The sequence below is a fragment of the Gadus morhua genome, chromosome 20, assembly GCF_902167405.1.
Source record: "Gadus morhua chromosome 20, gadMor3.0, whole genome shotgun sequence".
NCBI lineage: Eukaryota > Metazoa > Chordata > Actinopteri > Gadiformes > Gadidae > Gadus > Gadus morhua.
In genome coordinates this window covers 4,688,902-4,699,762 of record NC_044067.1, presented here as the reverse complement: position 1 = coordinate 4,699,762, position 10,861 = coordinate 4,688,902, and the positions used below count along the sequence as shown (strand labels likewise).

Sequence of the window (10,861 nt, the reverse complement as noted above, 5' to 3'; positions counted from 1 at the left end):
CTATAGGACTACTAATTACAACCCCCCTCCCTCCCCCCTCCTCCTCCCCCTCCTCCTCCTCCTCTTCCTACCTCCAGTGGGGCGCTATGAATAGGTAGGCCCCCCCACACACACACCCACGACATTTGAGGTCTAAATTTGGATCACAATTGAAATAGCTGTACTACGCCTGTCACGAGATAACGAAGAATAACACCCCCCCCCGCCTACACACACACACACACACACACACACATACACCCCTCGCTTATAGTGCTATTCAAACGTGTGTACATAAGTGACGCACCTCCACTAAAGTAAACCCTTTTTCTTCTTTCATATTGCATAAGGTTCTGTTCACATAAATAAGAAGGACAATGGGGATAGCCTATCAGCTGGAAATATCTATATCTTTGAACACAATTAACATCATTATTAGGCCGAGAAATGTTGCACAGGGCCCTATGCTGGAATTACGTTCCTCAAAAACTAATATTTTTCCAAGACATTGTTCTCTGCGCAAGTTGAAATTACCAAAAAGATATCCAATGCATCCCCACGATCTTACAGCATTCTATTAAATAGAAGAAAAAAACCCGCGTTAAATATGGTCTCTGGTTTATGCATGAAGCCTGTAACATGCCAGGGATCAGCACAGCACACACACAGCATGGACCACATCCAGAACGGTGGACGACTTGGAGCAGCTACCCTCACCGTAGTCGATCCAACGGTCCGAACGTACAGTGGGCGTGGCCTCTTTAGGGCACCAAACCACGCATGGTGAGCGGTGATTGGTCGGCTAGGGGAGAGAAGTCCCGCCTACCGTACGTTCAGACCCTTGGACACGGCGACGACCTTCCCAAAGCGGGATTGGCGCGTCTGTGTTTCGACGCAAATGACGCGAGGGTTGGAGACACGTGGGCCGCGGCATCCGGAGCTCACATAAACAAAGGCACATTGGCTGAGCGGCTAGTCGATCCCTGTGTCGCTCAGTGCTCGGAGAGTTACGCGAGTTCACCCTGGCATCTTTCTGCAACCCGAACCCGAGATTTTGGAGCTTTTACTGTTTACTGAATGCTCTCTACATGCCTATTGCATGGATTGAAGACCAGCGTCTCTTCTGAAGGAGGTAAGATCAGTTTTTTATATTATTTAATTATTATAAGAAATTAAATTATAAAGTGTTATGGGTGTTATGGGTGAAATCAGAATCAGTGCTGCATGCCTTTTACTTCAGTTTTAATATTGAATAAATATTGATATCTGTTATAATACATTTAAAATAGGCTACATGATTAGGATAAATATCTGTGTATTTTACAGTGTTAATGTTGCTTGCTCCAACATTAATACGTCTATGGTGTACTAACACATTAATATAGAGTTTCAAACTAGAAGTATGTTTTTATTTTTCTATGACAATAACACCGAATATCGAGCATCTGATTTATGTGACAATTTGCGCGATGTGCGTAAATATGAAATGTTGTTTGACAGTCCGCATACTGACAGATAACTGAAGTTTATCCTCATCCTGAGTGTGCAACTCTTTATTCCGCAAACCAGTAAACGTCTAAGTGATCTATTTTAATAGGGGAAGACTCCAGAACTGTCGCTTTCTTGAATCCTGACCCCCGTTGCTTCTGACATTCCCAATTTCCAGTGCAACCGACACGCTCTCCAAAAAACTTGAGGTAGGCGCTTGTGTGTTTCACTTTAATATGCATTTTAAATACCCAACAATGTTTTGCTATGTTCTATTATCACCCCTCCATTCGGAATTATAGTTATTTCTGTTCTCCTCATTGTTGTTGTGTTTTACAACATGCATTTCTGCATAACATCTACAACTTTTAAGGCCTGTATCATTCTGCTATAACAGTGAATATCCATAGCTCTTGATTATATTTCTAACCGCAGTTGTCATTTCCAAGCATCCATAACGTTTCTGATTCGTTGTGTTCCTGTGCGTGTTTTCCCCGCAGCCATGCCCTGCGTTCAGGCTCAGTATGGATCTTCACCCCAAGGCGCCAGCCCCGCTTCCCAGAGCTACAGCTACCATGCCGCCGGAGAATACAGCTGCGACTTCCTAACCCCCGAGTTCGTGAAGTTTAGCATGGACTTGACCAACACTGAGATCACAGCTACCACGTCTCTACCCAGCTTCAGCACGTTCATGGACAACTACAACACCGCAGGCTACGACGTCAAGCCGCCCTGCCTCTACCAGATGCCGCATTCTGCAGAGCAGTCGGCCATCAAGGTGGAGGAGGTCCAGATGCACAGCTACCACCACCACCAGCACCACCAGCAGAGCCACCTGCCGCCCCAGTCGGACGAGCTCATGGCCCACTCCGGGCCCGTGTACTTCAAGCCCTCCTCGCCACACGCCCCCAGCACGCCAAACTTCCAGGTCCAACACAACCACATGTGGGAGGACCCGGGCTCCCTGCACAGCTTCCACCAGAACTACGTCGCGGCCTCGCACATGATGGAGCAGCGGAAGAACCCGGTGTCGCGGCTCTCGCTCTTCTCCTTCAAGCAGTCCCCCCCCGGCACGCCCGTCTCCAGCTGTCAGATGCGCTTCGACGGCCCGCTGCACGTGTCGATGAACCACGACAACCCGGGAGCGCACCGGTCGCACATGGACGGCCAGAGCTTCGCGGTGCCGAGCGCTATAAGGAAACAGGCCGCGCTGGCCTTCCCGCACTCCCTGCAGCTGGGCCACGGACACCAGCTGATGGACAGCCAGGTCCCGTCGCCCCCGTCCCGCGGATCCCCGTCCAATGAGGGGCTGTGCGCCGTGTGCGGGGACAACGCCGCGTGCCAACATTACGGGGTTCGGACCTGCGAGGGCTGCAAAGGGTTCTTCAAGGTGGGATTTCACACACTTGTATGTCCGGTTCCCATTGCGGTTGAACGGTTCCTAACGGTGCACCAAAGTCACAATATCAGGACGCTTAGCTTTTAGTGCGCACCGGATAGGCGCTTTCTACTCACGTTCACCTGGCTTCTTAATATTGAACCCCTTGTTGTGTGTGTGTGTGTGTGTGTGTGTGTCTGTGTGTGTTTGTGTGTGTGTGCGCTTGTGTCTGTGTGTTTGTGTGTGTTTCTTTGTGTGCTTGTGTGTGTGTGTGTGTGTGTGTGTGTGTGTGTGTGTGTGTGTGTGTGTGTGTGTGTGTGTGTGTGTGTGTGTGTGTGTGTGTGTGTGTGTGTGTGTGTGTTTGCGTGTGCACGCGCGTGTAATTGTGTGTCATGGCAAAACAGTTTGAGAAGCCAACGAGCCCGCATGACTTTATAATACGAGCCGGTGGAGAAATCGAATCTAACCTGTTAAATAGAGATGGTCTCTAGGGGAGCGAGGGGGATATGAGCGGTCACGTATTGGTGTTTGCTGATTGTCTCTCCCCTGTATGTTCTGGTGCGCACACAACAGTCACAAACGGGACATGAAGATCATATAAATCCCCCCTTTAATAAAGAATATATAATATAGAATTTAGGCTTTGCATCAGCTTTCTGGAAACTGCACCGTCTTCCGTGTTATCTGCGTTTACTAAGACTGTATTTCTTTTCTTGTCTTTTTTTGCAGCGAACCGTTCAGAAAAACGCTAAATATGTCTGCTTAGCGAATAAAAACTGTCCTGTTGACAAACGCCGGAGAAACCGCTGCCAGTACTGCCGCTTCCAGAAGTGCCTCGTTGTGGGGATGGTGAAAGAAGGTACGGAGAGGCCCCTAGAACCACAGCGACCTCCATGTTACACCTCTGGCATTTAAACACATCCCACATGAAGGCCATTCTGTTGTTGGGTTCTGTTTTGTGATTGATACACAAATTAAACATCTCTCCTATATCATCTCCTATGTCATGTGTTGCAATGAACTCAGTATCCGTTCCTTCCCATTACGTAGTTGTGCGGACGGCCAACCTCAAGGGCCGGAGAGGCCGCCTGCCGTCCAAACCCAAGAGCCCCCAGGAGCCTTCCCCCCCCTCGCCGCCCGTCAGCCTCATCAGCGCGCTGGTCAGGGCGCACGTTGACTCGAACCCTTCCATGTCGGCCCTGGACTATTCTCGGGTAAGAAGCACGGAATAAATAAAAAAGTTAGGCGCATGAAACCGTTAAACCCTTTTTTCTTTTTACGCACAGCGACCATTTCTTTGGAGAAAAAAGGGGGCAACAAAAAAGTCATTTTCTTTAATTAAGATTTGCGTTCCCCCATTCACCGTTTCGTTTATTAACTGGAAAAGGTTTTTTTCCAGGCCGTTCAGCCATAACTTTGTCAGGCTTTTAAGGCGGTATATTTTACTTAAGTAAATCGCAGCGAAACGAAGAAGTCCAATAAAATAAGACATGAATTCAACGGTAAAAAAAAAAAGGCAAGCCTCTCTCCTGGAAACGGGCACGGGCAATTTCACGGATTATATATTTTAAAGGGGTCTCATTAAGCCACCGTTTAAATTAAATTCCAGTTCCAAGCCAACCCGGACTACCACCTGAGCGGGGACGACACCCAGCACGTCCAGCAGTTCTACGACCTGCTCACGGGCTCCATGGAGATCATCCGCGGCTGGGCCGAGAAGATCCCCGGCTTCTCAGACCTCACCAAACCAGACCAGGACCTGCTCTTCGAGTCGGCCTTCCTGGAGCTCTTCGTGCTGCGGCTGGCCTACAGGTACAAGTCATTAAATACAACTCGTGGCGTTAATTATTAACTCCAGAAAAAAAGGATAATCCATTGAAACTCGTATTAAGCCTCCGGTCCTTCAAGCTTCGCTGCGTATTATTATTTTTTTGTTGCATTAATTAATTTGCAATAATTAATACTTCGGATTTCTCGGCTGGTTTTATCTCGCGATATTTACTGACACCGCGTTGTTCACGGCAGGTCCAACCCGGTGGAGGGGAAGCTGATCTTCTGCAACGGGGTGGTGCTGCACCGGCTGCAGTGCGTCCGGGGCTTCGGCGAGTGGGTGGACGCCATCGTGGAGTTCTCCTCCAACCTACAGAGCATGAACATCGACATCTCCGCCTTCTCCTGCATCGCGGCGCTCGCCATGGTTACAGGTGCGTAAAAGCGCAGCGCCGCTCCCCAGCTCTCGCAGGCCCGCCAAAGTGTTTAATTCAGGAATAACGGCACGTTAGAATAACCCTTTTAAAGACAGGTGATCTTATTTCGCTTGTTTGTGTTTTGTATTTCAGAGCGACACGGTCTCAAGGAACCCAAGAGGGTGGAAGATCTCCAGAACAAGATCGTGAACTGTCTCAAAGACCAAGTGACATTTAATGGCGGTGGATTGAATCGTCCGAACTACTTGTCAAAACTGTTGGGGAAACTCCCGGAACTGCGCACACTATGTACTCAAGGTCTGCAGCGTATCTTTTACTTAAAGCTTGAAGACCTGGTCCCCCCGCCGGCGATCATTGACAAACTTTTCCTTGACACACTACCTTTCTGAGCCATCCGGCACTTAGGCGGCATAATGCCGAGACTTCAACGAACTTCCAAAGACTGTTTGGGTCAGCTTGACAGATTTCTAAAACATGGCTTATTCTGAATATTTGCAGCTTTGTAGAGACAACCACTACCGTATTAAGCGTAAGGATCCATAAAAAACAAAGAGGATGGAATGACATGACGAATCCTATTAGATTTTCCGTGTATTCCCTCTAAATTATCGTGAGTGCGTAATGAAGGAAACGGGGGAGGGGGGGCTCTTTCTCCGATGGACCTTTTGTCCCCCCAAAAAAACTCAATCCGGTCTTACTTTATTTAGCCTAGGCCTACTGTTGGTTTATTATCAGCTCCACTGATCCATTATAGTCAGATGTAATATATTCATTCACATTTATATATACACATACTGTATATTGCGATAGATTATGTGATGCGACCCATGCATCAATTTATAACGTGTATAAAGTTTGTAATAATGACAAAAAAAACTTTTTTTCATTTTCTTTTCATGACTGGTGCCTGTGTGTTTTTGTCAGGACGCCCGGTGTGGAAGTCTTCAGAAATGACGCATGTGGTAGTTTGATAGGCACTTGGAGAGGTGGTGTCTATACACATTATATTCCGGACACTATGTAGTCTCATAGATTTGATACAGATTCGTAGTACTGGCACACCTTTTATGTAAAACGCGTATGTGGAGTTGATCTCATCTGTATAGAAAAAGAGGGAGCCATGATGTTTGTAAAGCTGTCAGACATTCCTTGTTTGTATGTGTTGTAAGTATTGTTGCTGTTGAATATAAACGTTTCTATATATTTATTATTTATATTGCCAAAAGCTACGTTAAGCATGGTGCAATTTAAAACGATTTAAACCCACCCAGTTCATGCTGAGCACGTTGTCTATGTTTTATGTCTTATAGACGTCGAGGGGATTATAATTTTCCGATTTGGAGAGCGTCATATTTCATAACTTCATGAGTGTGATGGGCCTACATCTTTGCCATGACGCTGTATTAAAACGATTACAACGCATTTGGTGCCGAAATCCGAAAAGTTTAGAGATAAAGAAATATTTAATGTTTACAAATAAAACTTTTAAATCAGTATCCTTGGGAAATATTTGCTCTCGAATTATTTAATGTGCAGATAGTCTGTGATCATCAAAATAGGCAGTTTTTAACTCATGTCGGACGATGGGCCTATTGCCTACTAAGACTATTGATTATGAGGTGTAAAAAGATAACGAGATATGCGAAAATTAATCATATGCGTTAAAAAAAGTAATAGGCTACTTTTATGATTATGGATATTTATTTTAATGTAAATTTAGAACAATTTAAAGGATTTGCATATTGGATACAATTCTGATAAAGTGTTGACTATTTCTAAACATCGAGATCGATCTATCTAAAGAAAGTCAGGCCTATCGTATAAAAGCTGAATTCTGTTGCCTATAGGCCTTTATTCCGCCTTTTTTCTATTTTTGTTTTGGTAGATAAAAAGGCTTGAAATAATTATAAGCATTCAAATAATAAGCAGTCCTCAAATTAACCTTTCACCTTATTTGAGGGCTACAGAGTTTGGTCCGATTCCGTTTATTAGGAATGTCTGAAGCACTCGAGCCATACATGAGGGCAGGAGTAACCAATCGGACCGCCGTATTCATTCAGTAAATTATTCAAATTATCTAATTTCAAGGTATCTCATATGATATCAAACACAAGGTTTAAAGAACGAGCATTAAAGCATAAACTCGTCTAAACAAACTATAAATTAAGGGCTGCAATTCCTGAGTTGATGCATAAAAAACGGTGATGACAGCCTAACTCTGACATATTTAAATGATAAAAAATATAAAAATAAAAACCACTTCTGGCGATTTAATTAAAATGTTTGAAGTTTAGTTTTAAGATACATTACTTCAATCTCCCGAGCATTGTTGTAACTTTGGCTTAAGAAAAAAAAATACAGAAAGAAAGAGAAAAGTCTGACGAAAGAAAGAGAAAGAGAAAAAAGTGAGAAATAGAAAAAAGTAAAAAGAAAGAAAGAAAGGTCCAAGATTTGAAGCCCATTACCATGCTCCCTGAATAGACACCCGTGAGACCGGCAGCCTTCCCACGTTGCGTCACAAAAGGGGCCGTTAGTTATCTATTTATAATTAACGCTGTTTCACCATATTGCTCAAAAAGTCTCCCTAAACCGTGTATTGATTTTGGCAGTTCAAACTAATTCCTTTGTTGGTGTTGTCCTTTAGTTGACTTAAAACAGATTATTGCAAAATCAACCCACCCGCCCTCTGTCTCCCGGCAGAACTCATCACACGGAAATCTCACAAACCATAAAGGGATCTAATATATCTATATTTGAAATGTAAACCGTTTTTTAACCAGCCAAACACCCCACACCTGCGGAACCTGGGGCTTACTGCACGTGTACGTCAGACCCAACCCTACACTGAACGTCCCAACCTCCTCCAGACACTAACGCCAAGCCAATCACTGCAGGACGTCTGAGGTCCTGCTCGCCTCGGCCTCCGAAGGGAAGGGACACCGGAGCATCCTGTGGTCGTCCCGGGCGACGGCTGGGACCCAGCCATAGCTCTCCTTACCGATCGGGGAGGCAGGCTGAGCCGGTGAGCGAGAATAGTGCCAGGCATTACATTGTCTAAATAATTAGAGCTTTGCTAAAAAGTGCTAATTCGCCCGCAAATTGGAATTCCACTCAGAAGCGGTTTGCTGACATTTAGCAGATCTGTCGAGAGGTGGTTATTCCTTGTCACAAGTTCCCGCTGTTGACTTTAACTACACTTAGGGTCTTTAAACATGTCTATCTCCACATAATAAAGAGTGACACGTGTAGACAATGCTTCCGTTAGGGTTTGTGTGAGGATATGCATGCCAGCGGATGTTCACTCAGAAGCCATTAAGATCTGTGGCTCATGGCTTTCTTCCCCACCCGCGAGGCACCGCTGTAAAGTTACCCCCTTCAGCACAGGCAAGGAGTGGAAGAAATACTTTGTTATTCAGTTTTGTAGTGAATCTTGTGCTCAAAGGTATCTGTCCATAACTATGCTTTGCAGAAATGTTTTTTCCCACCCTTGCTAAGTGCTTCAGAGTAAGTAGGGAGTAAGGCCCGGAATTATTTATATGCACTATGCAGCGTTCGTTCTTCTAGTGTGAGTGACAATTAAAGGCCACCTCTAAAGTGTGGTTGCCACACACACAGACACACACACTGACGCACACACACACACCACACATGCACACACACATACATAAGTACACACACACACACACACACACACACACACACACACACACACACACACACACACACACACACACACACACACACACACACACACAAATACACACACGCACACAAATACACACAAACACAGTCGGAAGAGAAAGATGGAGATGGAGAAAGAGAAATATATACCAATGCTTTCCGAACTTCTTCTATTTCTTCCAAAAAGAACTGTGACACAATACGTACGTCAATGTTCGCCTCTAGTTCTATGTATACAATTAGCAGATAAATATAAACCCATCTAAACACGGATCCAAATGAATAACCGACATGTTCCCCTCGTGACGATGGGGACAGGGAGTTTGACTGCAGAGTTGCGCGTCATATCGCTACAGACCAATCGTCTCACTGATGCCGCTCTCCCCCGGGTCACACGGGGTCTCAGCGTCCCTGCCGTCACCCTGCGCCAGCGGCCGCCCCCGTCACACGGCTCTCAGGGGCCGGAGCTCGCCGGCCGCGCCACAACACCGCCATTACACAACTTTACACTCCTGGGAGAGCGCTGTGGAGCCACGGAGGGCGATGATGTGATGTTGTTGACACGGTGACCGAAGAGGGACGGGGACGGGGGACGGGGATGGGGGGGGGGGAGACAGGGGGACGGGGGACGGGGGGAGCTGCTCCTCAGCTATGTGAGGCCGACCTGTTGGATTCCCTCCGTAATTATCAAGACTCAATCTCATTCTGTAAGAAAAAGGAGCAACATTTACCCCTCCCTCCCTCCCTCCCTCCCTCCTCTCCCTCCCTCCCTCCTCTCTCCAAAAACAACTGAATTATTTCCAAGGATTGAAGCTGGAAAATAAAACCACGCATCTCTCTCTCCCCCTATACCCCCCTCTCTATCTTCCTCCCCCCCCCTCTCTCTCTCTCTCTCTCTTCCTCTACCCCCCTTTCTCTCTCTTCCCCCCCTTCTCTCTCTTCCCCCCCCTCTCTCTCTCTCCCCCCCCTCGCTCTCTCTCTCCCCCCTCTCCCCCCCACCCCCCCCCCCTCTCTCTCTCTCTCTCTCTCTCTCTCTCTCCTTCTCTCTCTCCCCGCACCCTCCCTCTCTCTCTCTATCCCACCCTCCTCTCTCTCTCTCTCCCCCCTCTACCCCCCACCCCCCCTCCTCCCTCTCTCCCCCCTCTCTCCCCCCAGCCCCCCTCTCTTCCTCCTCCACCATCCCCCTCACCCCTCTCCCTCTCCCCCCCTCTCCCTCTCTCCCCCCCAGTCGTCCCCCAGTCGTCTCCCTGGCTCCCCAGAAGCGTTATCATTCATCGGACTAAACAGACGATCAATTCAGCAGCCATGTATGAAGGCTGAAGGCATGGACAAGCTGTGAATGATGAGACGAATCAAAGGCCTCACTCCCTCTTCGCTCTAATAGGCCCCGCCACCCCGGACAGCACGGCACCAACCAGGACCATCATTTGCAAAAGGAGAAAAAGAAGAGAAGAAGAAAAAAAATTGACTGGACTTGACGCCTCGTCAAACAAACTCATAAATATTTAGCTCGTATTAAACAGCTGCTTGTCGTCCGCAGTGTCCCGCATTGATTTCAGATGCGGTGACATCAGAACGTCCCGAAACATCAAAACATCGCCGCGTGTGATCAGCGTTTGAGCGTTCACACGCGGACGTCCAGTCAAACCGCCAGACTGAACTGGACCCCCCCCCCGCACCCGTTTTAAAAGTAGTGATTCTGTGTCGTCAGAAATCCATAGAAATGGACATAAATGTAATGGGTGGCAGATCCTCTCAATTTAACATAAGAACACACATCATTACTGGGCCTGGTGGCTCTCCTCTTGAGATGCTGGGCTCACAGTGATGCTTTATAGAGGTGCTTTATGGAGGTACTTTATGGCCACAACACACATCAGTATTGAACACATGGACCGGGTCCTTTGACCTTATTGACAGAATGAAAATCGGAAATCTCCTTTATGGAAAGAGTTAATGTTTCCGAGGGCGGACGTGTTTCCGATTCAATTAGTTTTAATGAAGCCAGTGCTCAACGGTCAGTGAAGGAGAAAAAAACATGCATAAACGGCCCACGGTGGAGCAACACACATTAAAGACGGGGAGAGAGAGACAGAGAGAGAGAGAGAGAGAGAGAGAGAGAGAGAGA

The 10,861-nt window shown here is 46.9% G+C and overlaps 1 protein-coding gene across 1 annotated transcript; it reads left to right on the top strand.

Annotated features, from left to right (window-relative positions):
• Positions 1 to 943: 943 nt before the first annotated feature.
• Positions 944 to 6,548, top strand: nr4a2a (nuclear receptor subfamily 4, group A, member 2a). The gene is made up of 8 exons (XM_030344316.1): positions 944 to 1,111; positions 1,577 to 1,676; positions 1,968 to 2,857; positions 3,575 to 3,704; positions 3,896 to 4,059; positions 4,455 to 4,657; positions 4,871 to 5,049; positions 5,185 to 6,548. The coding sequence occupies exons 3-8, from the start codon at positions 1,970 to 1,972 to the stop codon at positions 5,439 to 5,441; spliced, it is 1,821 nt and encodes a 606-aa protein (XP_030200176.1). The 5' UTR covers positions 944 to 1,111; positions 1,577 to 1,676; positions 1,968 to 1,969; the 3' UTR covers positions 5,442 to 6,548.
• Positions 6,549 to 10,861: the final 4,313 nt, after the last annotated feature.